Here is a 27,982-nt window from a genome sequence, read left to right on the forward strand (position 1 = left end):
CCACCTCCCTCCAACTCTAGGCGACCACTAATCTACTTGCTGTCGCTACAGATTTGCCTGTTCTGGGTGGTTGATATAAATGGAGTTGTACAACATGTGGTCCTTTCTGACTGGCGTCTTGCACTTGGAACCTTTCAGGTTCCTGTCATGTGCACTAAGCGCTTTACCTGCAGTAACCTGTGTAATCCTTACAACACCCTGAGCACACATACTGTTGTTATTCTCATTTAGTAAATAAGGAACTGAGGACAGGAAAGTATAGTGACTGGCTCACAGTCACACAGCTAGTGACAGAACCAGGATTCGGGCCGAGCATTCTGGCCACGTACTATGACCTGAAACCTCATTTTCTAAATCAGTGATTTTTAAAACTATGTCTTTATTGCCATGAAACCTTGATGCCATAAACAAAATCTAATATATAAAGCAGATAAAAGCTGAGTTGACTCAGGGCTGGGAGTCTGGGCTCCCCTTGGTCCCCCACCCTCTGCCCCTCCTAGTCAGCCTTGAGATACTCCCACGAAATCCTAAGGCACTGATCGAGCCACACTGTCTTAGGCCTTGTTTTCTCCAACTGTAAAATGAGCGCAGTGATCCCTGTGCTGCCCGTCTGCAGGCTGATGGACAGCAGTGTTTCGGAGGTCAGCAGAGCTGCAGGGCTGAGCTGCCTAGAGGCTGACTCTCCTAGGGCCCTTGGCCGGGAAGAGAACGGCATGACATTCCCGGAGCTCTGCGGGCTGCTGTGTTCCTGGCTCCACCGGATTTCTCATAAGTCTGTTCTTATACCCAACAAGTTCAAGGAGCTTCTGGTTCCTGTCACTTACTAGAGTAGTTCTTTATCTGTTCAAGCCTGTTTGGCTGGCCCTCAGCCTGAGCCCCAGAAAAGCAATGCTAAGTCATTCAGCTCGTCCTCCAAGCCCTATGTGTCCTCTCCCCTAGGATCCCATTCCACATCCTTATTTTTGCTGTTTTTTTGTTTGTTTTTGTTCATCCTCATCTGAGAGAGAGAGAGAGAGAGAGAGAGAGAGAGAGAGAGAGAGAGACATCGACTTGGGTTGTCTCCTACACACACCCCAACCGGGGCCGCGGGTTGAACCTGCAACCCTTGACCGGATATCAAACCCCAGACCCTTCAGTGCGCAGGCCGACCCTCTCACTCAGTGGTTCTCAACTTTCCTAATGCCGTGACCCTTGAATACAGTTCCTCATGTTGTGGTGACCCCCAGTCATAAAATTATTTTTGTTGCTATTTCATAACTGTCATTTTGCTACTGTTATGTCTTAGGCGACCCCTGTGAAAGGGTCATTTCACCCCCAAAGCGGTCGCAACCCACAGGTTGAGAACCGCTGCTCTAACTGCTGAGCCACACTGGCCAGGGCCACATCCTTATTTTTAATACCTTAGTCTCAAAAGGATCAAGGATAGCTTATTAAAATATATAACTGGGGAAAATGAATGAGTGATTAGCGTTAAAAATGTAGATAAGACCCTTCAGAGTAGCTAAGGGTGGGCAGCAAATGTGGCTCTGAGCATCTCAGCAGCCACAGCAAAGGGAGATGCAAGTAGGTTATTCTCAGTGTCCACAAGACTAAACATGTATTTTCTTAGAAGAAGCAAAGTCTTTTCTGGGCTGAGGCCTGAGGAGAAATTCTGCTGGGCCTCATAATAGGCATGATGTGTCTGCACCATGTAAACAAGATTCTCAAGGTCCCTTGACCATGTAATCAGGCCACTAAATGTCCGTGGTTGCAGACTGATGGCAGAGCCCTAAAGCAAAGGCTGGGGACAGCAGGACAAGGCGGCCTGAGTGAGTGATTTGGTTTGAGAATAACATTGAGCGCTGGTCAGCAAGGTTTTCAGTCCAGAGCCGGATCGTGGACCTCTGGGCCATGTGGGCTCTGTTGCCAGCACTCAGCTCTGCCTTACGGAGGGAAACCAGCACAGACGGTGCACAGAGGCACAGGTGGCTGTATCCCAATAAAACTTTCTTTACAAAAAAAAAAGAAAGGCTAGATTTGGCCTGTGGGCCATTGGTTGCTGACCCTGCCCCGAGAGTAATTAAAAGGACTATGCAGCCTTGAGGCAATCAACTGTGGGAAATATGTCTCCTAACTTAGCTTGTAGTTTGAGCTGCTCTCTGGGGTAAGAATGCAGAGTACAGATATTCCATGTTCCTATCAAGAGACAGGTCTGTGTACTTTGAAAATTGCTCAGAGGACAGAGGTGGGATCCTGATACAAGAAGCAAGACATTCCATCAGGGCTTGTGACTGAGGGGATAACCACCTGGCAAACAGCCTGTGCGGGTGGGGATCCGAGAGGGGGCAGGCACAGCTTCGAGGATGGGCTGAATGGCCTGGCCAGCACAGTGTAAATAAGGTTTATTTAGTCCAGCCCTGTACAAGCTGCATCAGCATCACCTAGGGATATTTGAGAAAGGCAAGTTCTCGAGCCCCGCCCAGGCTTATTGAATGAAGAGCCCAGGGTGTAGGGTCCCACAGTCTGCATTTTACCAAGCCTTCCAAGTGCTTCTGCAGCAAGCTCAAGTTTGAGAACTGCCAAGACCCTGATCATACCCTGTGTTTTGTCTCTTGATCAGGGAAAGATCCAGTGGATTCTCTGAAGCCTGCACCCAAATCCTCTCTGACTGCCAGTCTCATTCAGAAAGCCAAGCGGCAGAACACCTTTCCGCTCTTTGCCGAAGGATTCTCACGGAACCGAACTGCCCAGGAGAAAGCCTTGGCCTTGGAGCAGCAGGTTCTGGTGCTCACCAAGGAGTTAAAGTCTCAGAAGGTGAGCTCTGGCCCAGTCTCCAGGAGAACCCTCTTCATATAGGCCAGTCTGTGGTCCTTAACAGCAAACTATGGGTGGTTGAAAATGCTGTGCTGTTGATTACTCAGGGACACGCTGTCACTCAAACGAGGTGACAGAAAGCCGCCAAGGGCAGGCTCTCTGGAGACCTACTTTAATAATTACCTCTTAGACCCCTCCTGAAGGACTGAGCATGGTCTGACCCCATACCTGAAGAGGGACAATGTTTGGAGAAGGGTGATCTGGATGCAGGGTCCTGGGAGGGGCCACCCAGGGAACTGGTAACTGGGCACAGATCTTTGAGGGACTCACAGGACAGAAAAAGCAGGCAGTTCTTTTGGCCCAGGGGCTGAGTCAGGCCCAACAGGGGACAATAACAGGGAGGAAGATTTAGGCTTCATAGAGAAGTTAATTATAGCAGTTAAAAAAAAAGAGCCCTGGCCGGTTTGGCTCAGCAGTTAGAGCGTCGGCCTGCGGTTCAGAGAGACCCGGGTTCGGTTTCTGCACGTACCTCGGTTGCAGTTTGTCCCGGGCCCTGGTTGGTCGTACGGGTGGCAGCCACTCGAGGTGTCCCTTTCACGTCGATGTTTCTCTCTCTCTCTCTTCCTCTTTCTCCCTCCCACTCTATCTTTTTTTTGTTGTTGTTGTTGTTGTTGTTTTTATCCTCACCCGAGGATATTTTTCCATTTTTTGTTCAGATAGAGTGGGAGGGAGAGAGAGGAAGGGAGAGAGAGACAGAAACATCGATGTGAAGGGACACATCGAGTGGCTGCCACCCGCACGACCAACCAGGGCCGGGGACAAACTGCAACCGAAGTACGTGCCCTTAGCGGGAACCGAACCCGGGTCTCTCCGGACCGCAGGCCAACGCTCTAACCGCTGAGCCAAACCGGCCAGGGCCCTCCCACTCTATCTTAACAAAAAAAAGTGGAAAAATGTCCTCGGGTGAGGATAAAAAAATAAAAAAAAGATAGCTGCCCTGGCTGATTTGGCTCAGCAGTTAGAGCATCAGCCCATGGACCAAAGAGTCACGGGTTCGATTCCGGTCAAGGACATGTACCTCAGTTCCTAGCCCTGGTCAGGGTCATGCAGGAGGTAACCTATCGATGTGTCTCTCTCACATCGATGTTTCTCTCTCTCTTCCTCTCTCTACCTCCCACTCTACCTGAACAAAAAATAGAAAAATGTCCTTGGGTGAGGATAATAAAAAAAAAAAAGAAGAAGAAGAGCCCTGGCCGGTTTTGCTCAGTGGTTAGAGCGTCGGCCTGCGGTCCAGAGAGACCCAGGTTCGGTTCCCACTAAGGGCACGTACCTCGGTTGCAGTTTGTCCCGGCCCTGGTTGGTCGTGCGGGTGGCAGCCATTCGATGTGTCCCTTTCATGTTGATGTTTCTCTCTCTCTCTCTCTCTGTTCCTCTCTCTCCCTCCCACTCTATCTGAACGAAAAATGGAAAAGTGTCCTTGGGTAAGGATTAAAAAAAAAAAAGAAGAAGAAGAAAAAGCTACATGGTCATTGTAGAAAATAGATCACACGCATACACAGACATGAAAGTCATTAAAAAGCCTACAACCCAGAGGGTAGATCGTGTTTACATCCAGGGCGACCAGGTGAAGCAGTGAGGGTCACCTGGCAGGGAGGAGAGGGCAGTGCAGCACCAGGAGCAGACTCTCTAGTTAGAGCAACTGCCTAATCCCTGAACCAGGACAGCTTGAGTCCCAAACCTGAACCTGGATAGGAAAAGAAATCTGGAAAGTAAACACCACTTCTCCATTCACCATAACATACCCTTTTTTCTAGAAAATATGGGCAGCCTCCCTTGACTTGGCCTGTCCTAAAGCACATGCATTGTCAAATGAAGCAGAGAGGTCCTGTGAGGCAGAGATTTCACTTAGGTTTGCCCCTGACAGCTCTGCAGCCCTGGAGGACGCACCATTTTTCTGTAACTGAAGGCAAGGTCTTGGAGATTAGTGAGGGCGGCCCCAGCTGTGGACAACTCCCCTACTATCAGAGTGTGTCAGGAGGAAGTTGTTCAAGCATTAAAGAATCTGGACTTTGTTACTGGTTCACTTTCCAGCAAACCTCAATCCATCCTGTCCTCGCAGGTAGTGGGAGGAGAGCAAGTTTTGTGGTTTAGTTTTTGACCCCCAATGTGAGTGGATTTGCACGCTCTCCAACCCATCTCACAAATGTGCTTCGGTCTAGTGGGTAATTCAGAGCACAGACCTTTAAATAAGATGACACAGACCCCAGTTCTAGCCCTGAGCAAGTCTCTTAACCTGTATAGCCTCGGTTTCCTCCTCTGTAAGTGGAGTTATAACCATGTTTCCTGGAGAGGCCTGTGTCTAAATTCATAAAGCCTGGTGCCTGGCCCCCAGCAGTTGCCCAGCAGATTCAGGCTTTGATTATTTGGGCTGTTGCTAGCATTCCTTGCCCTTTCTGTTGATTCCTTCCTGCCTTAGAAGGAATGACATACACCGCTGAGGGGCTCTGGGAGAACCCTTCTGAGGAGTTCTGGGGAACTCCCATGAGGACCTCAAGGAAATGCGCTATGGGGAACAGCAGTGATGGACAGAGGTCAAGTCTTCATTCCACATTAGGAAGGGGGAGCCCCAGCCCTACCAACTCTGGGCTTTTACCTCCAGCCCAGACACCAAAATCAAAGAAGGTAAAAAGCAAAAGAGACCAACTGTTGGCCCAGAGTGGGCACAGGAGGCTAGCGCAACCTTGGGATGCCAAGCTCTAGACACTCAGAATGCTGGTCGGAGAACAGCTCTCCTTCTGACCCTCTGAGTCCAATTGCTCAGCTGGGGAAACAGCTCCCTGGACTTCAGGGCCCACATCTACCAGAAGCCCCTCCATGGCTCTTCATTGGGAAGACACCATCTTTCTTCCTGAGGCTACTGGAGAACATAGGAGCTGGGGTCTTGTTCTGGCTCAGACAGCCAGGTGGCCATTGCCAATAACTTTAGAGATCCTTTAAGAATCTATAACTCAAACTCTGTTGGATACTCTCTGTACCTCCTTGTGTCATATTAAAGGACAGGGCGACTCCAATACCCAGTAAGCCATCATCTATGGCAGGCCCCTGCAGTGCTGGCCCCACGAGAGATTTGGACTCCAGGAGATAGTACCAGATGGCTGCTTGGCCAGGTTACTCAGGTTCTCAGAGGTGACAGAATTGCACGCAGCCTGAAGGCCGTCTGCTCTGGCAGATGGAAAGCTGTTGTTGGTGATGTTCACCATCTGTTGGCTGCTGGGAATGAGGGAGTCTTCCAGGGCCCTCCCTGGGGCCGCATGGGGCCAACTTATCTCACTCAGGATGACTTGGTGAAGGTATGTAATTTGCTTGGGAAACTCAATGGGGGAAAGAGCAGCCTGTTATTTCCCTGGAAGCCCAGGCAGAGGTCTGAGTGTACTCCGTCGATGGGGGAAAGAGCAGCCTGTTATTTCCCTGGAAGCCCAGGCAGAGGTCTGAGTATACTCCGTCGATGGGGGAAAGAGCAGCCTGTTATTTCCCTGGAAGCCCAGGCAGAGGTCTGAGTATACTCCGCTGCACAGGGTGCAAAGACTTCTGAGTGCACTTCACGTGACGTGACACCTTTTATATAACTTTTTACAGGACAAAAGCAGTTTCAAAATGGACATTTCACAATCTTCCATTTTTGTTTTTAATATTTCTATATGTTGTATATGTGCATTTTTGTGACTGGCGTATTTCACTTAGCATTATGTCCTCAAGATTCATCTATGTATAGTATGTGGCAGTATTTCCTTTATTTTTAGGACTGAATAATATTCCTCACTGTGTGTGTGTGTGCATGCCCACACATGCACGCCACATTTTACCTGTTTGCCATCAATAGACACTGTTGTTTACACCTCTTGAGTATTGTGAATGTTGTTGCTATGAACATGGGTTGTTGCCATTTTTAAAGAAATTGAAAGAAGCATTTCAGTACAAAATCCATTAACTACGCATCATGGAGAAGTAAAGAATCCTGGATTAGGAGTTGGGAGCACATTCATGGTGTGTTTCCACTTAAGGGGGTCTGGGTCCCTTTAGTCCTCTCCCTTCTCCTTTCTGGGGCTTTAGTCTCCCCAAGTGACAGCAAGGTGGCTGGGCCAGGTCTCCCAGGGCCTTCCAGGTTTTCTGAATCTGTCATCCATTCCTACTCCATTTTATGCTTTCTATTCTGGCTGAATCCATCCCCCTCCCACCTTACCACAATTTTCCTCTCTCCATCTCTCACTGTGGTGCAGGGATTCTGAGGTAGGAGGAGAGCTTCCTGGGCTGATGTCTTGGTCTTGGATGTTGAGAGCCAGATGTGGGAAGGGGGAGACAGCTGGATGTAATGAAATGGGCTTCAGAGTTGACTCCCAAAGTTGGGGGGAAATACCCACCTGATTCTGAGCCTCAGTCAAGTCCGAACAGTGGTGTCTGTTGGTATTTCGCCAGGCAGTTAGTTATGAACATGATCTCCAAATCTCAGCTGAACCAGAAAATGATCTGGGCTTCCCAGCTAGCCTGGAGCCACAGGAATGTTGATCTGTCTCAGCAGGGCCCTAAGAAGTGATTTCTTCATTCCAAACATTCCGGTTTGGTTTGCAGTCACCCCCCTGCACTTTCTGCAGCACCCAAGCTCCTTATCTGCCCTTTCATCCCTCTGGGGCTTCGCTTGACCTGTTGGTTCAGTTGTCTAGAAAGCCCTTCCAGTCATCATTTCCCACCTGTTGCTTGGCCATCTCTGGCCCTCCCCATTCTTCAGGGACATCCCTTTCTGTAGGTGCTGATTCCCCCCTCCCTACCGCCCCAGGCAGAAGTCAATGCTTTCTGCTCTGGGCCCCACAAACACCTTGCTTCCTGCTGTCACAGGAAATCACTCTATTACTATAATTCACCTTTGCTCCCATTAGCCTTCTGGTTTTGGAAGGGGAAACTAGGACCAGTCCCCCTCTGGGCCCCAGCAACTGGCCCAGGGCTTAGCACTGAGTGGGTGCTTGGTAAAGGGTGGATGGAGGAGAGAAGCAGAGCAGAGACAGTCACTAGTACCGATGTTTCAGAAGATGCACACTAATTTGGTCTCATATAAAGTCATGATTTGAGGCAGTTCTTCAAAATAAAATTGTTCTTAGCAAATAACCCTACCCAGCTGATCCATTTAAATGCTTTGGCATGGATATGTTATCAGTGTGGAGCTCTCCGTGTCCCCCACATATTGCTGGTGGAAGTGGGCTTCTTGTGATATTGCGAGAAAAGGAATTTTCTGAGACTTGCACAGGAAAATGCGTAGAATCACACCCCTGCGCTCCCAAGGTCCCCTATCCCTCCATCCTGCCATGGAAGAAGTGTAGCTGTGTCTTCAGCAGAGCTGGGATTAAAGCTATTGCCCAGAGTTTCCGTTTCATACTTGCACAGTCCAGTCCAACATCAGGCTAGCTCAGCTTGTGTTGCCAGCCTCAGTCCCCCAGTCCACTGCATGTGTGGTCCACATGGCCACGGTCCATATGGCTTCTAGGAACACAGGGAAATGCAAGGAAACAGGAGCAAAACCAGAGGAACAAGAGAGTAAAGAGAGCCCTGGCCGGTTTGGCTCAGCTGTTAGAGCATTGGCCCTTGGACCAATGAGTTGCAGGTTCGAGTCCAGTCAAGGGCAGTTCGGTTGCAGTTCGTCCCCTGGCCTGGTTGGGGTCGGGTCGTACAGGAGGCAACCAGTCAATGTGTCCCTCTCACATCGATGTTTCTCTCTCCCTCTCCTTCCCTCCCTCTCACTCTATCTGAAGATAAATAGAAAAAAATCCTCGGGTGAGGATTTTTTTAAAAAGAGAGTAAAAATAAAACATTCCTTTGGGGATTTTAACCTAAGATTTTGTGCACTTGCAGTGGCCACACCCCCTCTGGCCAATGATCTCTGTTCCAGGTTATACTGACAGGGTCCTTCTCGAGTCACCCTGACTTGACTGTGCATGCTCCGTCTCCCTTTGTTGGACCCCTTCGCCCTGTGGTTTCCAAGGAATGGACTGGATGTTCCCTGGAAAGTGTAAAATTGCAGCTTCCTGGTGAAGCTGCCCAGATGGCCATGCTTATAGTGTTTGGCCTTTCCTTTGTTCCTTTCCTATTATTAATGACTAGCCATTACAGCAGTATCAGATATAGGAAACTATGTTTTTGCAGATGAGGCTGGCCTCCCTACAAGGTTCATGGGGTTCGGAGTTCATGTGGGGCAGGTGGCTAGGCTGCCTGGCTTCTGATAATCTGATCCTGGCCCTAAATGAAACCATATCCCTCCTTTGGAGCCAGACAGGTCCTGGGGAGGGTGAAGGCTCAAAATCATGGGGAGCCAAGCAGACCTTGAGTTTCCATGTGAATCACATGTTCTGCCAAGGAGTAACTTGGGGTCTATTGCTCTCTAGCACCTCCTTGCACCAGCCTTGCAGGCATGGCTTGGTGGGCTGAGGGGGATGGGCACACATGAACTGAATGAGGCTCTCTGTGTGTGGCTTAGTGTGAGGACTGTCGCTGTGTTTCTGTCTGTTGTCTCAGCTCAGTTGGCAGGTTCTGCTTAGGTGCTATATTCAGAAGGATTCTGAGGCCTCAACAGCTCAGCAGGAAGGAGTATTGAGGTTAATTAGTGATGCCTGCCCTGCCACAGGAGTAAGAGGAGGGAAGAGCCACGCCCGTGTGCTGCAGCACCCCTACTTTCATTACTGACCGGGCACAGGCTTTGGAGTCCGCATGAGTTGGGATTGAATTCTGCTCTACTCTGCTGGGCCTCAGTTTGCTCTCCTCTGAAATAGACAGGCGTTACTCAGGACACGGGCTCTGCTGCTAAGACAAAGAAGCCTTAAAGTACTCTGGCCTAAAACAATTTGGAAATTTCTTTCTTCCTCACATTCTCATGGAAGAGTCAGGAGGTCAGTGAGCAGTTCTGAGCTGGTGGGGCAACTCTGCCATCCTCAACATGCAACTTCTGCTGTGAGCCCAGTGTGTCTGCTCTAGTTCTTGCCTTTTCCCATCCAGAAGGAAGGGAAACTGGACCAGGGGAGCATGTGTGTAGTGGTTTCAAAGGTGTGACCCAGAGCTGCCCATATCCAGTATTAGAATTGTCACTTGGTCACACTGAGCTGTAAGCTTGGCCGGGAAGTGTAGTCTTGAGCTAGGGAACCATGTGTCAAGTTAAAAGTCTTGAACAGAAAAAGAGAAAATGGAGGGTGAGATGAGATGACCCAGAGGATGATGCTGGCCACCCCCAGGGCTGTTGGGAGAACTGGTGAGAGCACAAGCCTCACCTCTGGCACCTCACAGTCCTTCCCGAGTTCATAAGGCGCTTCCATTTCCCCGCCCAGGAGCTGGTGAGAATCCTGCACAAGGCGCTGGAGGCCGCCCAGCAGGAGAAGCGGGCAACCAGCGCGTACCTGGCGGCAGCCAAGGACAGGGACCGGCTGGAGCTGGTGCGGCACAAAGTGCGGCAGATCGAGGAGCTGCGCAGGCGGGTGGAGGCCCTGGAGCAGGAGCGGGAGAGCCTGGCGCAGACGGCGAGCCTGCGGGAGCAGCAGGTGCAGGAGTTGCAGCAGCACGTGCAACTGCTCATGGAGAAGAACCAGGCCAAACAGCAGGTCATCCACAAGCTGTCTGAGAAGGTCACCCAGGACTTCACGCATTCCTCTGCGCAGCCCCTCGTGCCCCCAGATGCTGCCGACAAGGACTTCCTGAGCCTGCAGGAGAAGATGGAGCACCTGAAGGTAAGGGCTGCTCTCTCCAGGCCCGAGGCCCTTGGGGAGGGCACTGCTTTCCATTCTGAGGGTTTTCTAGATACAGCAGGGATAGCCCTCAATACCGGAATGTTCACGTTTGAAGTAGATGTTGGTGGAATATTGCTATATACTTCCTCACTTTCTTAACCAGAAGGCCCAGTGCAGTTTGATCTTTTCATGGTGTCCTAGGCTGAAAGGGGAAGGTACCTTTAGCTTAGCAGATTAGAAAGAGCTCCAGGTGGGTCAGAACTCCTGAGGACTAGACCACTATACACCCGGGGCTTAGCCTAGTTGATTAGGTGTCATGCTGGTGCCCTCGGGAGCCCCCATGGTTCCAGGGCGGCCCTCCCCGAGCAGTCCTGCACACAGTACAGGTAACCTGCAGCTGGCTGTGACCTGCTCATGATGATGGCACTAATCACTGCTCCTAAGAGCATTACCTGCATCGTTTCATTTAATCCTCGCACCAGCCCTGTGGGGCAGTCCCTTGTGTGCTCCATGTGCTGAGGAGGTGGGGAACTGGACTGGGTTGGAGCAACATCTCCGACTGGTCTGTCTGCTCTGCTGCCTTCCAGCTTTGCCTCTTCCAGCTGCCGCCGCCATCCCTGCCTCCCCTTGCCCAGGCTGTGGCTCTCACCTGGGAAAGGCTGCCCATCCCACAGGGACCAGTGTGGCACAGGAGGCAGGAACTTTATTATCGGTGTGATGCCTGTCATGGGCTGCAGCGTCCCCTCTGGAGGGCAGTGACAAGAGCTGCCAGACACCTGGAGGCCTGAGGCTGGGGATAGATGCTCATAGTCCCACTTTCCCTAAAGGCAGTGGGATAACCAGCCAGTCCTGCCCCAAACCCTGCCACTCACAGCCACACGTGTATATATGTATAACCGTGGGAACTCCTGTGCTGCTGAACCAAAGAACTATTGTTGGGGGGGGGGGGGCTAAAGAAGCTTTTGAGAGACCAGGGGGCAGTGTGGTACAGTGGTACAGCTGTTAGGAGGCTAAAGGAAGGTGACAGAAACCCAGATTCCTTTCTCCTCTTTCAGCATGAAAACCACATGACCAGTCTCTGGGTCTTCTTCCTTAAAATCAGAGTTGTTTTTTTTTTTAGTTCAAAATGAAAACAAAATAATTTCAAATGCAGGTGCAGCTAGGTTGTTGGAGAGCTCTCTGACCTTCACACAGTGGGGAAAGGCTTCCAGCAGATTGTTTCCCTGCCCTGCTGGGCCCGTCCTGCTGGACTCCACTGCTAGAGACCCAGGAAAGCAGCCTGGGGTCAGAGAATTGGATTCACTGTATACCTCCCCCCTGCCCCAGAGAGCTGCCTGGAAGCGTGGACACTCCTAGGGGGCTGAGTATGCCCCTGCATTAGCATGTGCACAGGGATCAGTTTATCAGCGAGTCCAGATGCGAGGACACTGGTTATGAGTCACGTTAACCAAGTTTACGTTTGTAGCTGATCCTCAGAGGCCCAGCATCTTGTGCTAGAAGGAGCTGCATGTCTCAAGTCCCTTAGTTGTGGGCCTTTTTCCTGCTTGCCCTGTGATCGAGAATAAATGCCCCTTGTTATTGAAGCTGTCAATTAAAAGTAGAATCACTGACCTTTAATATCAGAGCTGGAAAGACTCCAAGATCTAGTCTGCCCCCCACCCCATTTTCTGGCAGGGACAGCCAAGCCCTGGAGAGGTAAAGGGACTAGTCCAGGGTCACATGGCACAAGCATCAGGGTCACAGCCAGGCCCCAGGCCTCCCCACACAGTCCACTGCCTTCCCCACTAGTTCCTCACTAGTTCGTGGGCTAGTCCACACGGCGTTCTCCAAAGACACTTCCCAGGTCCCTGATCCCTGTGGAGGCAGGCAGGCAGACTCTTTCCTCCTGTCTGTCCTCTCTCTCCAGTTGTGTTTTCCTCCTTTACTTCACTGGTGACTGTCATGCGGCTTGTCTCTTCTCTGAGATCTCTTTTTTTCCTCTCTACAGTTCTGAGCCGAGAAGAACCTCAAGGTAGGGCAATGAGCTGCATGAGAAGGTGCTTCCCAGACACCACTTCCCACGTTACACCCACGGCTGTTCCAGGGGTGCTCAACCCTGCCCTTCTCCACCCTATGCAGTATGTCCAAACTCTGGGCCGGGCACGAGGAGAGAAGGATGGGAACAGGAGGCAGGACCATGGCGGTGCAGAGCACGCTCCAGCAGCACACTCCAATGCCTTTCAGCTGGAAGCAGTTTCGGTTCCTATGGTGGACTGAACACACCTGGGTTCGTCCTCCCTCTCTCCGTACCATCTGTGTGACAGGGGAACTTACTCTCTCTGTGCTTGTTTGTTAACTGTAAAGGAAGAATGGTCGTTCTTCAGTACTTAGCCCACAGCGCTGTAGTCAAGATGAAATCACATCCAATAGTGAGTGCGGGTAAATGGGCCTGGCACACAGCAGGAACTCCGGAACCTGGCAGCTCTTCTCCCTTGCCTGGAGGCTTGGTCGTTTTCCCAGGCACTGGGGAAGAACCCACAGCAGCAGCAGCCAGAGATCTGATCTCAGCAGTAGAGGGGAGTGCATTGGGTAGGAGTGGCCCTCAGAGATGTGAGAACTCCATAAGGGAGGTGGTGCACTTAGGCATTTGCCGCATGCCAGCCCCCATCCTAAGCCTTTGTACATATTAACTAACCCATTCTGCCTAACAACCCCTGTGGTGCTGTTATCCCCATTTTCCAAGTGAGGACACAAGACAAAGGGTGAGTAACTTGCCCCGGGGCTCTGTGGTGAAGGCAGAATTTATATCCAGGCAGTGTCCTGACCACCAGGCAGCGCTGGACTTGGGCAGTTTGTGCGTCATTGACATTTTGTTATTATACCACCCATTAAGAGAGGTCAGACAAGCCTGTGTGCATTCAGCTGGAAGACTACCAAGACTTAACATCCAGGTGGAGTTCAGTGGGGAAGGTGCTTACAGAGTGTCTGGGCAGTAAATGCAGTGGTTAGGACTTGACTTTAGAAACAGACAGACATAGGCTCAGTCACACCCTGCCTTGTACCAGCTCTATGACCTTGGGCAACTTCCTCCTCCTTTCAGAGCCTTGGAGACCTCTTCTGTGTTTCTGAGCTGTTGGGAGGATTATGAGATAACATGCTCAGTGCGGAGATGGGGTTGGGAGTTATGGTGCAGGGAGCCTGCACAGCCTCTGTATTCATGAGTTCTCTAAATCTCTAGACACTAAAGTGTAAGACTTACGGGAGTGGGGAGTGGTCCTTGAAATCCTGATGCCCACGGGTGTTGGTCCTTATGCTGCAAACATGAAGATTCTCACCAAGCTCGTGGCCCCTACCACACAAGGATAAGGAAGTGGGGATCATGAAGGGAAGCAGGCAGACCAGAAGAGCAGCCACCACCCTTGGCAGCATTTCCAAGAGAAAGAGCGTAGAATTTGATCTAGGGCAGGGACACAGTTGGAGGGGAAGAGGAAGTCGGGGCTAGGCAGTTGGAACTGCCTGGGTCCTGGCTAGGAGGAGAGAGCAGAGAGCAAGTTTAGCCTGAGTGCAGCCTTGCAGCCCAGGCACAGTGAGGGAGATGAAAGAAGGGAGTGGCCGGGGTTGGGGACATCACGGAGAGTCCCAGCAGAGTGGTGAGAGGCCACATGGTGCAGTCAGTCTAGGGCATTTATTTCCTGCCCTGTGATCCTCCCACTGTGTCAGCTGACTAGGCAGAAGGCAGTAGACCCTGGACACGAATTGGAGCTTCTGGGCTAGGAGGGTTGTTGGCCAGAAAGAAGACCCACCCAGGAAGGATCAGAATCACCTATGAGCTGTGCACAATTGACCCTTTCCTGATAATGAAACAACACAGACTAGGTGTGATGTTTTTAATTTCCAGGTAAATCAGGACATGTCCAGAGTCATCCCTGCAATAGTGTCTCTCCTACTCAACTACGGCCCAGTACATGTTCTTGAGTGGGAAAGAAAGGGGTTGAGTTTCAGCTAGTAAATGCCTTGGAATTTCTGGGTATAGCTGTGAGTGTGCATTCTCTTTCATTTCTGCACTGTCCATGTAAGTAGAATAAAGACAGAGAGCCGTTGCCCAGCCAGTGTGACTCAGAGAGCCGTTGCCCAGCGGGTGTGACTCAGTGGATTGAGCATCGTCCCATGGACTGAGAGGTCCTGGTTCGATTCCTGGTCAGGGCACATGCCCAGGTTGTGGACTTGATCCCCAGTAGGGGGCATGCAGGAGGCAGCTGACTGATGTTTCTCTCTCTCTCTCTTCTTCACTCTCTAAAAAAATCAATAAAAACATTTTTTAAAAAGACAGAGAGCCGTTGCTATGGCTGATCCTTTCTGAGTCTCAGGCTCCTACTTGAACCTCTCCAGTGCTTGCTTGACCAACTTCTTGCACACTCCAGCAGCTGCATATTACTCTCTCTACTGCAGAGCTTGTAAAAGGAAAACTCTAGGCTCAGAGAGGTTCCTCACAGCATTATTCATAATCAAAAACAAACTGAAAACACCCAGAGCTCAAGTAAAAAAAAACAAGGATTATAACTAAGTTATGGTAATTCACCCAATAGAATAGTATCTGACATTAAAAATGATCACACGGAATTTTCTGTAGCAACATAGAAAAGTATTTACAACGTGACACTACGTAAAAAAAATTTCACCCAAAATTGTTTAGTATGATCGTAAATATATGATAAAATATGTTTATTTTAAAAACAAACATTACTTGAGTGTCTGTTATTTTAGTCCCTGTACTTAGTGTTATGACACATGTCACCTCTCTTAGTCTCCCTGCTGTCCAATGGGATAAGTTTATATTTGTTCCCTTTACAGATGAGGAAACAGCAGTTCAGTGAATCCTTTCAGCCAGGAAGTCATAGCTAGGACTTGAATTCCAGGCTTAGTGCTCACTTCACCATTCAATTCTAGGTTGAAGATTAGAGAACGGGGCTAGCAGTAATTTTTTTTTTTTTTTTCTTTCAGACTTCCTTTCTGTTTGCATTATTGGAAATTTCTAAAGAAAGGAAGTATTGGAAGCTCATTTGAGGGTGAGAACCAAGGTAATGTTTATAGTGCAAATCCTTAACTGCTTTGCTTTCTTCTCCAGGATGACATGGAAGCATACCAGACCCAGAACCGCTTTCTCAATTCTGAGATCCACCAGGTCACAAAGATCTGGAGAAGGGTGGCTGAGAAGGAGAAGGCCCTCCTGATGAAGGTGAGAGGTGGGAGTCCTGTTCTGGCCATCTCTGTTCAACCGCCCTTTCAGTCTCATCATCTCGTCTCACTCCTCATTACCTGTCTACTCTCCCTCTTGGCTGTGTTGATTGCTGCTTCTAATCACAGAGACACAGAGGAAAAGGCAGGCGGTCATTGTTGTTGCACCTACCCATCCCCCGCCCCCATTGTTTCAAGCTCCTCCTGGAGCAAGTAACTTCCAGGGAATTTAAAGAGCTGGCACCCTGTTTTCCACCTTTAATTTTCTCTTTTTTTTCCTTTTGGGAGCCAGATATTAAGACTAGACATTCAAAAACAGTTGTATATATAAGGAAAATTAGAAAGTGGCCATGCAAGGCCAGGGAAAGTCTCAGAAAAGACCTGAGAAGACCTTAAGTTTACACCTAAGGCTGATCCTTGGCACAAAAATAGCCTACAACAATTATAAAACAAAACAAAAAAAACAATTTTTTTAAAAACCCAACAAACTCTAGGAAAGAGGGATAATCTGATTTCCAGAGTTACCACATTATTAGATTCAAATGTCCAGTTTTCAAAAAAAAATTATGTTTACAAAGAAACAGGAAAATATGGCCCATTCAAAGGAAAAACATCAAGAAAAACTGTCCCTGAAAAAAGACTTGATGGCAGCTATACTAGACAAATACTTTAATACAGTTGTGTGTGTTTTTTAATCCTCACAGGATATATTTCATTGATTTGAGAAAGACAGAGAGAGAAACATTAGTTGGTTGCCTCCTGCACGTGCTCTGACCAGGTATCAAACCCACAACCTAGGTATGTGCCATGACAGGAAATCAAACCTACAACCTTTTTGGTGTACAGGACAACGCTCCAACCAACTGAGCCACCTGGCAGGGCTTTAATAATTATTATCTTAAAGATGCTCAAAGAACTAGAGGAAGATGTAGAGAATTAAAAGAAGTAGTGTATTAACAAAATAGAATCTTAATAGACAGAAAACCTAAAAAGAATCCCACACACACACACACACACACAATTCTGGAGCTGGAAAGTACAATAACTGAAATGAAAAATTCACTAGAGAGTGTCAAAGGCAGATTTGAGCAGGCAGAATGAATCAGTGAAGTTGAAGATCGGGCAATGGGAATGATCAAATCTGAGGAACAGAAAGGAAGAAGATTGGGATAAATAAACAGAGCCTAATAATCTGTGAGACACCATTAAGTGGACCAACATACCATTATATTATGAGAATCCAAGAAGAGAGAGACAGGGGCAGAGCATATTGGAAGAAATAATGGCTGAAAATGTCCCAAAGTTGATGAAAGATGAATATAAACATCCAAGAAGCTTAATAAACATCAAGTTTAATATAAACTCAAAGAGACCCACCCCAAAACACAGTATACTTACGTTTTCTGATGCCAAAGACAGAGAGCTATCTGAAAGCAACGAGAAGTGACTCATCACATACAAGGGATCTTCAATAAAATTATGAGCAGAGACTTCTCATCAGAAACTTTGGAGGCCAGAAGGCAGTGGGCTGATATATTCAAAGTGCTGGAAGGAAAAAAGCCTTCAATCAATCCATATCTGGCCCTGGCCAGTTTGGCTCAGCTGTTAGAGCATTGGCCTAAGGACCAAAGAGTCAAGGGTTTGATTCCTACTCAAGGGCATGTACCCAGGTCGCAGGTTTAATCCCCAGCCCTGGTCAGAGTCGTGCTAGAGGCAACCAATTCATGTGTCTCTCTCACATTGATGTTTCCCCCCCGCCCCCTTTTCCACTGTATCCAAGAATTAATGGAAAAATATCCTTGGATGAGGATTAACATAAAAACAAAAACAAACAGAAGAATTCATATCTGGCATAACTTTTCCTCAAAAATGAGACACTAAGACATTTTCAGATAAAAACTGAGAGAGTTCATTACCACTAGAAATGCTTAGGGGAGTCCTATAGGGTTAAATGAAAGAATACTATGGAAGAATACTTTGAGATAGTAACTCAAAGCTCTGTGAAGAATGAAGATCTCAATAAAGGTCAACATATAGGCAATTATAAAAACTAATATGTTATTGTAAAAATTGTAACTCTTCTTTTTGTTTTCTACATGATTTAAGAAACTACATTTAAAAAAAAACAATTAGTCTAAAAACTATTAGTATTATAACTTTGGTTTGTAACTCCACATTTTGTTTTCTTCGTAATTTCAGAGACTAATGCATTTAAAAGAAGTATTTTATGTTATGGGGCACACAATGTATAAGGATGTAATTTTTGTTATATCAGCAACCAAAAGGGTAGGACTGGAACTATATATAATGTGCAGTTTTTATATGTTATTGAAGTTAAGCTGGTATAAATTGAAGTTAGAATGTTATAACTTTAAGATTTTAAATGTAATTCCCACAGTAACCCAAAGAAAATAGGTATAGAATACACACAAAAGGAAATAAGAAAGGAATTTAAGCATTTCACTTAAATGTGAAATGCTTAAATTAACTAAACACAAAAATGAAAGTAATGCAAGAAATGAGGGACAAAAAAGTTATAGTGCTTGTAGACAAATAGCAAAATGACAGAAGTCCCTCCTTATCAATAATTACTTTAAATGTAAATGGATTAAACTGTCCAATTAAAAGACAGATGGCCAGAATGAATAAAAACACATGATTCAACTATATGTTGTCTACAAGAAACTCATTTTATATCCAAAGACACAAATAGATAGAATGTGAAAGGATGGAAAAGATATTCCATGCAAACAATAACCAAAAGAGAGCAGGGTGGCTATACTAATATCAGACAAAGGAAACTTTAAATTTTAAAATAGTTACAAAAGACAAAGCAAGACGTTATGTATTAATAAAAGGTTCAATACAGTGAGAAGATACAATAGTTATAAACATTTATACTTTTAATAACAGGCCAGCAAAATAGATGAAGCAAAAACTGACAAAATGGAAGGAAACAACAGACAGTTGTACAACAGTAATTGGAGAGTTTAATGTCCCACTCTAAATAACGGGTAGAACAACTAGGCAAAAGATAAGTAAGGAACTAGAGAACTTGAACAACACAATAAACCAACTGGAACTAACAGACACATTCGGAACACTGGACCCAACAGCAACATCATACATGTTCTCATGTGCAGACGTGACATTTTCCAGGACCGACCTTAGTTAAGCCACAAATTATGTCTCAGATTTAAAAAGACAGATGTCATACAAAATATATTTTTTAATCACAGTGGAATGAAGTTAGAGATCAATGACAGAAGTAAAACTGGAAAATTCACAAATCTGTGGAAATTAACACACTTTTAAACAATGAATCAAAGGAGAAATCACAAGGGAAATTACAAAATGCATAAAGATGAGTAAAAAAGAAAACACACTAGACCAAAATTTATGGGACTAAGTGAAAGCCTTGCAAAGGAGGAAATTTATAGCTATAAATGCTTTTAAAAAATAAGAAAGCTTACCCTGGCCAGTTTGGCTCAGCGGTTAGAGACCCGGACTGGAGAGACCCGGGTTCGGTTTCTGCTAAGGGCACATACCTCGGTTGCAGTTTGTCCTCGGCCCTGGTTGGGGTCGTGTGGTCACGTTCATGTGTCTCTCTCTCTCTCCCTCCCTCCCACTCTATCTGAACAAAAAAACGAAAAAATGTCCTCGGGTAAGGATGAAAAAAAGACCCGTGAGCTCGGGCAGGGAGGAGTGGGGCTGAGATGTGAAACTTGGGAGCGCACCTGAGGAAGCTGGGAGTTGTTGAGGAGTTTCGAGTGGGGAGGGCCTCAGTCAGACTTCTGTTCTGAGAAAGCTGGGTGCTCGGAGGACTTGCCGAGGTGGGCCTGGAGGAGGAAGACCTGGGAGTCTGTAGCAGAGTCCCGAGGAGGCTTTGGTGAGGGGTCTCAGAAGCCGCCTGGTGGTGGGGAGTCGAGGGGGGCAGCTGACACAGGTGGAACAGGCTCACAGGATGGCTTGTTGTTGGTGCTCAGCAAATGTTTGGAGATGGTGGCCCAGGCAGGGGTGCCACAGAATGGCAGCCTTGCCCAGGGGGCTTCCACTCTGCCACCCCAGGATGAGACAGGAGCTGGGCTGGCCCAGCGGCCCTGACAGTGCGACAAGGCAGATCTTTCCCATCTCCATCTTACAAAGAAGGGAAACGGGACCAGGGAGGTCACCTGATGTGCCCAGCACTGCCCAGCTTGTATAAACAGAAACACAAAGTTCAAGGCAAAGGAAGGGTGTGAGTGTGTGTCCATGAGGTGGGAGAGGTGTTGTGCGGGAGGAACAGAAAGAGTCCACGTGGCGGCGCAGAAAGCACTGGGGCAGTGTCCAGAGCTCCATGCCCATCCCCGGGCACTGCTCTGTGATACCACCCACAGGCAGCTCGCTCTAGCCAAGTGCCCTGGGAAGGGTTTTGTACACATCAGCTCCTCTAAGCCTCACGAGAATCCTGAGGCAGACTCTATTATCCCCACTTTTCAGAGGACGCTAAGGCACAGAGAAGTTAAGTAACGTGCCTCGTAGGTCACTCAGCCAGCAGAGGTGAGCCAGGATAGGCCTGCAGGCCACCCAGCCCTGGGCCCATTCTCTCTTGACTGGAGCCCTTTCTGCCTGGTTGTAAACCCTCGGATTCTAAGTCCACGCCCTCTCCCTTATGTGAAGGGCTGGGGGTGGGGAGGGTGGGAGTTGAGAGCTGGGAGAAGGGTGCGCTGCCTAAAGCTGAATGTTCAGGCCTCAGGGGTAATCCAAGCCCAACCAAGTGGCCTGACCAACCCCCACCCTGACCCCACCTCCACAGTGTGCCTACCTCCAGGCCAAGAACTGCCAGGTGGAGAGCAAGTGCCTGGCAGGGCTTCGCAGGCTGCAGGAGGCCATGGGGGACCAGGCCGGCGAGTGCTCCGAGCTGCTCAGGCAACTCATCCAGGAGGCGCTGCAGTGGGAAGCCAGCGAGGCCTCTGCTGACAGCGTCGAGCTGAGTCCCATCAGGTGAGCCTAGCGGCAGCTCTGTGTAACCTGGGGGTCCCCAGCTCCCTGCTGACTGTGAGCACTGCGTATGTCTTACCTCCTCTATTTTCAGATCAAAGAGCATGTGGTTGGGATGGGCCCCGTTTTACACTAAGGCAATGCAGGCTCAGAGCAAGCAGCCCCCTGCCCAAGACCACACAGCTCGTTAGTGCAGCTGGCCTGGGTCTGCCTCCACAGCTCTGGTTTCCGCTTCCCCAGGCTGCCTCCCTGAGGTCTGTCAGAAAGGGGAGGAGAGGAGACAAGCCAGCTGCCTCCCCTGAGCACAATGGATAAGGACAGTTAAATGGGACAGGAGGGCCTGTGGTTGGGGTCGAAGGCCCTTGGAGGCTGGATGGCCCAGTGGCAGGAGCCCAGGCTTTGGAGCCACAGTTGAGTCTCCCACTGTGTGACTTGGACAAGTCACTTACCTCTCAGAGCCTCCTGTGCAGCCTCTGTAAGGTGAGCATAAGCCCCTACTTTGTAGGAGCTCCCGATTCAGTGAGCACAGGCAGAGCACACATGGGCAAATGGCTGAGTAAGTGAAAGGCCATCTGGAACGGGTGCCAGCTCTCCCAGCTCTGTATCCTTGGTGCCACCTGCGCCCCATCCAGTTTGGGCTTACTGGCTGTGGAAGTGGGGTTCTATATTAATAGTGCAAGACTCCTTGGGCCTAAGACAACATGGAGTAATAAGAGGATCCTTTATATTTACATAGAATGAATGAGTAAATGTTTCTTCAGCACTTACTGTGCCAGGCACTGTCTAGGCCCCAGCAGTTTATAACAGAGGATCTGAGTGGGTCTTCATGAGGCAGAGCAGGAGTTTCTCTACCCATTGTACAGATGAGCAAACTGCAGTTCAGAGAACTGAGTGACGTGTTGGAGCTGCATGGCTAACCCAAGGTGAAGCCTAGGCAGGAGGCTTGCCCAGGGTGCACCCCTCTCCCATTGCCCTTATCTGGGAAGGGGCTCTGCAAGGTGTTGCTAACATGGGCTTTTGCTGGCAGTGAGTATGATGAGTATGGCTTCCGGATGGTGCCCAACTATGAGGTGGAAGACCTGCAGCTGCTGGCCAAGATCCAGGTACTGGAAGTGCGCTCCCACCACCTGCTGGCCCACGAGGCTAATGAGCGACCGCTGCGAGAGCGCTGGGCTGCACTGGGTGAGCTTGCACCCTCCGTGGAGCTCAAGCAGCTGCTGCGGATGGGCGTGTCCCAAGAGCATCGGCCTCGTGTGTGGAGGTGGCTGGTCCACCGCCGTGTCCAGCACCTGCAGGCCCCTGGCCGCTACCAGGAGCTGCTGAGTCAGAGCCAGACCTGCAAGCACCCTGCTGCCCGCCAGATTGAGCTGGACCTGTATCGTACCTTCCCCAACAACAAGCACTTTACCTGCCCCACCTCCATCTTCCCTGACAAGCTCCGCCGGGTGCTGTTGGCCTTCTCCTGGCTGAACCCCTCCATCGGCTACTGCCAGGGCCTGAACAGGTGAGCACCATAGCCCCAGTGAGGAAACAGCCTTTATCCTTCAGAGCAGCCCTCTGTGTCTTTGGAGCCTCCCAGAACCCGGAGAGGTGAGCCCAGGGGTCTTGATATGATTCCCACTGTACAGGCAGATGGAGACAAGCAGGTGAAAGGACATGTTCAAGACAAGGGGGTCAGAGCTTGGGGCTCCTCATCCCATGCTGTCTCCTTCGGTTTGTGCTCAGGGAGTGCCACTGCTGTAGAAAGCACAGTGAACAGTCGCCTGGAGCTGTGTCACGCACAACCCAGCTCACAAATTGTGCAAACTGTCTGGGTCAAGGATCATTTGCTTTAAATGCAACCCACTTAGCAGAGCCAAAGGAAAAGAGAATTTGTTACAGGGAACCTCACAAGCCAAGAACAGAAAATAGAGCTAGAGACCACATGGTTATTGGAAGCCGGGGCAACTAACTGCACCACCCAGGGGCATCATCCACTCCTTATTCTCTCAGGTTGTGCAGCTCGGAGATGACCCTTCCTTATAGCCCTCTGTGGGGCTGCGTGGTGTGTGGCCTCTTGTCCCCCATTTCTGCTTCCTCCTCTCTCAGTAGACCAGCCTCTCTGTCCATCATTCCTTGGACATTTGGGCCTGAGGAGGCTGTCAGAATGAAGACCTCAGCCCCTGAGTCTAGAGCCTTTCAGCAGGTCTCCCCTTCTGCGGATACCCTCATGTTCCAGGTCTAAATTCCCAAAGGAAGGAATCTGATTGGCCCAGCCTGGATTAGTTTCTCCTTCTGGCCCAACAGCAGGTGACGGGATAGAGGTACAGTGACCTGGGAGGGCTGCCCCCTCCAGTACTGTGGGGGATTCGCATCTCAGTAGAGGTTGCACAATCTCAGATGTTTCCCAAAGCAAGTTTTGACTCAACTTAGACATACATATGCTCAAGCAAAAGTTACATAAGCCATTCTTCTCTTTTTTCAGAATTGGCAGGGTGTGACACTTATTCAACACAGAATTAACATTCAGACTGTCCCTACTCAGATGGGAATGGTTCCTGAGAGTACATATTCTTGATACTTTATTTCCGGGCTAAACTGGGTGAACTTAAGCATATACATGTACAATTACTGGAAATTCTGAGTTAAACCCCAGAACAGTTCATCTGTGCTGAAGAGGCAGGGGGAATTCCTATAGCAGCGGGGGTCTTGAGATAAACCTCAGAGAAGGAAAGAAACTTCTCCCTGTGTGGAAAGAGGCAGGTGTACTTAGGAACACCTGAGACCAACAGAGGGGTAACACCCACAGGATATTTATTTTCTTCTTTCTCTGAATGCTTTTTTTAAGCCGATTATTGGTATTTAGGAAAATATTCATGTTATTGCTTTAAATAAAAAGTTAGTTGTAATAGAACCTGTTCAAATGTAGTGTGTGCTACTTACTCTTTCAAAGGCTCTTAAACCCAGCCTACAAGCCCCTTTTACTTATTGAGTGCCGCCATCTAGTGGCCTCCATGGGAACTGCATGTGTCGTGTTTCATAGACAGACCCTGCTTATATGCAACAGGTAATGATTTAGTGCTAATTTAGAGCAAATACTTTAAATCCATTTCCCTTTCAAATATAAAATGAGTCCTTAAAAGTTAGTTATTTCCCCCCATTACCACACTCCCTTCTTTGCAGACCCACTGGGCCTTAAATGCCTTAATTTGGAGTTTGGCTGCAGCCCTGAGCAGTTTGTAGGCCCTAGTTGGTACCAGCAGCCTGTCATCGCTGACCTTTTAATGTGCAGAAATCTAAGCCGATGCTGGCAGCCAGCTCCTGCTCTGAATACATCCAGAGGCTCTAGTGAACGAGGAGAGGTGGAGAGAACACCACGGTGGACTTTGGGAGCCCTGGGTTCAGTTTCCACTCTGCTACCAACTGACTCGTGTGACCCCTTGTACAAGTGACTTTTGCTTTCTGGGCCTGTCTTACCGTGTCTGTAGTGAATTTGTCTAGACCAATAGCATGCAGCTGCCTTAAGCCTTATCTTGTGAGAGTTTCTGAGGCAGCCTCCAGTTCGGCGGGAAAGAGTGCCGTGATCAGTTAGTGATGTCTGCCCTGGGCATAGTCAGAGTGGTGGCCAGTGTGTCCTACATTTGCTGTTCCTGAGCTAAATGACTTCTGAACCCCCACCACCCTTCCCCAGCTCCGAAAGGGCAGAGCTCTGTTTCCCAGAAGACCTGTGACTGTTCTCTCCATCCACTTAGCTCAGGCTCATGAGAGCTTGTACAAATATTTTAGCCACAGTGGAGAGAAATTCCTTCCCAATCTACTGAGGAGATAAAAGGTGTTTTTTTCCTTTTGAGAACTGACCCTGTTTCTTTAAAAAACATGAACCCGAGAAGAGGTTGGAGGTCACGAATCCAATCCAGTAAAAGCCCAGAGAAGCATAAATACCTAGACAATGAAATGTGCTCTGCTGGTTATGGGCAGAGTGGCCCCTTGCCCTGACCCGATCAGTCCAGGAGCTGTGCCGTAGCCTTCCCAGTACCTGAGTGTGTGAGTAACTTACTGTGGCCACACCTGGTAAAGTTGCCTGAATGAGTATGTGATTCTTTTAAATGTTATAAGAAAGAGATGTCTGTCCCCCGGGGGAATTAAAGAAATGTGCTCTGTGTGCCCATGGAGGGTGTGAGCCTTCTCAGTGCTGTGAAGCGGGGCCTCCCTCAGGGTGTTCAGTGGGTGCACTATACGGAAGGGGCTCCACTGCCCCACTGACAGCCTTGGGTTAGAAGGTCACTCGAGGCTTTTTTCACTGCAGGATTTCTCGGAGGCTTTGCTAAGATACTGGGTATCATAAGCCTCTAAAAGGGAGCTAGAGTATATAGCATTCCCTAAACATCTTCGAATATGCGACTTTGTGTTCACCTAGCATCCTGACAGACAGGTACATTTTGGAAAGTGTATTCTTGGATGGCCTTGGAAGAGACCGATCAGGAAAGATGGGAGAAGTAGAGAAAACAGTATTTCTTCCAGGCAGACTTCCCTGCTCAGCACTATGAGTGTTTTCTTTCTACCTATGATCTCTTTAGAACCCTGTGATAAATTAAGGGGAGAAGGGAAGCGAAGGAGAAACAGAACTTCGTGTACTGAGCACCTGGTATATGGCAGACAGCGAGCAAAGCCCTGTAGGGTTAGTCTTCTCGCTCCAAAGGCCTCACAGCCCTGGGAGGTGGATAGATTAGTCCCACTGTGCAGGTGGAAGGCTAAGCGAGGTTGGCACACTTGCAGAGGTCAGCCTGTGCATATGAAGATGAGGATAGCCGGCAGTTATAAAGCTCTCACCAGAATGGAGAGGAATTCCTTCCCAATCTACTGAGGAGATAAAAGGTGTTTTTTTCCTTTTGAGAATTGACCCTGTTTCTTTAAAAAAGAAACAGGCACCGTGCTGGGCATTAGCATGTATTTTAATTTTTTTTCCTTTATCGATTTTAGAGAGAAAGAAAGGAAGAGGGAGAGAGAGATAGAAACATCGATGAGAGAGAACATCCATTGGCCGCCTCCCGCATGCCCCCCACTGGGGATTTGGCCCACAACCTGGGCATGTGTCCTGACCCAGAATTGACCCGGCGACCTCTTGGTGCATGGGTTGACGCTCAACCACTGAGCCACACCAGCCAGGCAACATGTGTTAACTGTGTGTATTCTCTTAATAGTCCTGTGATTATTAGGAGGATGCTGAGGCTCAGAGGAGGTAGGTAACTTGCTTAGGGTCACCCAGCAAGAAAGTGGCAGAACCAGGATTCACACCCAGGCAGCAGGACTTCAGAGTCCCTGTTCTAAGATGGTCCCTCTTGCTCTGGAAATCCCCTATATAGTCCTCCCCAAAAGCATGTTTGTCTCACCCCACGTGCCAAGAACACCAGCCTGGTTAGGGTGTAGGGTGGGGCAGGACTTCCCCCTGGGACCAGGGAGCCACCTCTGTCTCCAGTTGCCTGGTTGTGGCTGCTGTGGGTCACTCCAGGCCTCCTTCCCACCCCCACAGGCTGGCGGCCATCGCTCTGCTGGTCCTGGATGAAGAGGAGAGTGCCTTCTGGTGCCTGGTGGCCATTGTGGAGACCATCATGCCAGCCGGTTACTACAGCAAGACGCTGACAGCGTCCCAGGTAAGCAGGCCAGGGAGGGGACCTAGGGCTTCTGCAGATCAGCCACTCGGTTGTTCCTACAAGCCGTGAGTCTCGGAAGAGTCAGGAGCCTCCCAGGCCTCCATGTGTGCCTCTGCACAATGGGCCGGTAGCCCCGCGCTGGGATTGCTGGGAAGTCCTGGTAAGCTGATGACCTCTAGACTGTGGGGCCTGCCCACAGGATAGACTGGCTATTCCAGTGGTGACATATCATTAGAAGCAATTGGTTTCCTCTGGACTGGAGAAGAAAATCTAGTGTCACTTGCTATTTGCCAGCGAAGAATTTCAAAGTAGAGGTCAGGCAGGGGGAAGATGGGCCTGGGAGATGGAGGTGGTGATGATTCTTCACTCACGCTCGACCTTTCCTACTGAGAGCACAGCCACCTCCATCATCTCATGACCTCGGCTGCCCGCTGGGCACAGGCCAGGCCTGGGGACCAGCGCACTCAGTCGGAGCCAGCCCCAGGGATCAGCTGTGCGACCTTGGCCAGTGGCAGCCCTCTCTAACCTCAGGCTTGTCCGCTTTTGAATGGGAAGAACGCTACTTCCTGGGTTTGTTGAGAGACGTAAATGAAAATCATTTCAAACCTCCCATCTCCACTCTCCCACATCTCCTGCCTCTGCCGCCTCACCCCTTGTCCTAACCCTGTCCTGTTCCTGCTGTGCCAGCGCCATATGCTTTATGGAGGGAGGCCATCAAAAGGGAACTTTACTTCTCGGCCCCAAGCCTACCAAGCCATCTCCGCCCACCCACCTGCCTTCCTATTACATCACCCAGTGCGGCCCTCCTCTGGGACATCCACCTGGGGGTGGGAGCTCAGGAGAGAGCAGGCACGCAGCTGTGGAGTGGAAAGGTCAAAGCTGCCCCAGTGTGGCTCACTGTTTAAAGCATCAGCCCACGCACCAAAGGGTCACGGGTTCAATTTCAAGTCTAGGACATGTACCTGGGTCATGTGAGAGGCAACCAATCGATGTGTCCCTCACATCGATGATTCTTTCTCCCTCCCTTCCACTCTATCTAAAAATCAATGGAAAATCCTCGGGTGAGGATTAACAAAAAAAAAAAAAAGAAGAAAGAGAGGTCAGGGCTAAAGATCAGGATGTAGGTCATCGGGAAATAGGTGGTCAATCAGGTAAGGATGTGTTTGGCTGCGTGGAAGGAAAGCCCAACCTAACAGCGACTTAAATGGGGACTCTTCTCAGGTAATGACAAAGCCCAAGGCCCCTTCTTGCCCTCTGCTCTGCCACCTTGCACACGGCTTTCATCCTCCTGCTTATCATCTGTGGTCATAGGGCGGCTGCACCACCCCGGCCCTGGGGCCCTGCCCAGGCTGGAAGACACAGAGGGTGAAAGGCAGGAGTTGGCTCCTTTTCCGACAGCTTTCCCCGACCCAGCAGTTCCTGCCTACACCTCCTGCGCAGAACTGGATCACATGGTACCTCTAGTTGCAAGGCAGGCTGGGAAATGTTCTATATGTCATGTTCATGTTTCAATATCTCTGAAGCTGAGGTGTGTTATATAACCAAAGTGCTATGGTGGGTGGGATTTTTTGGTTTGTTTGTTTTTGTCTTCATTTTTTAGTATAGAAA

General features: G+C 49.2%; 1 protein-coding gene across 1 annotated transcript in view; it reads left to right on the forward strand.

Annotated features, from left to right (window-relative positions):
- Positions 1–27,982, forward strand: part of TBC1D2 (TBC1 domain family member 2) — a 49,408-nt gene that overhangs the window by 17,759 nt on the left and 3,667 nt on the right. The window contains exons 5-10 of the mRNA XM_036261912.1: positions 2,600–2,793; positions 10,155–10,550; positions 15,655–15,765; positions 20,560–20,747; positions 21,772–22,248; positions 26,254–26,374. Of these exons, the coding sequence (XP_036117805.1) occupies positions 2,600–2,793; positions 10,155–10,550; positions 15,655–15,765; positions 20,560–20,747; positions 21,772–22,248; positions 26,254–26,374 (1,487 nt within the window). The remainder of the gene's footprint in view (positions 1–2,599; positions 2,794–10,154; positions 10,551–15,654; positions 15,766–20,559; positions 20,748–21,771; positions 22,249–26,253; positions 26,375–27,982) is intronic.

This window comes from Molossus molossus, unplaced genomic scaffold (genome assembly GCF_014108415.1).
Source record: "Molossus molossus isolate mMolMol1 unplaced genomic scaffold, mMolMol1.p scaffold_m16_p_14, whole genome shotgun sequence".
NCBI classification, from domain to species: Eukaryota; Metazoa; Chordata; class Mammalia; order Chiroptera; family Molossidae; genus Molossus; species Molossus molossus.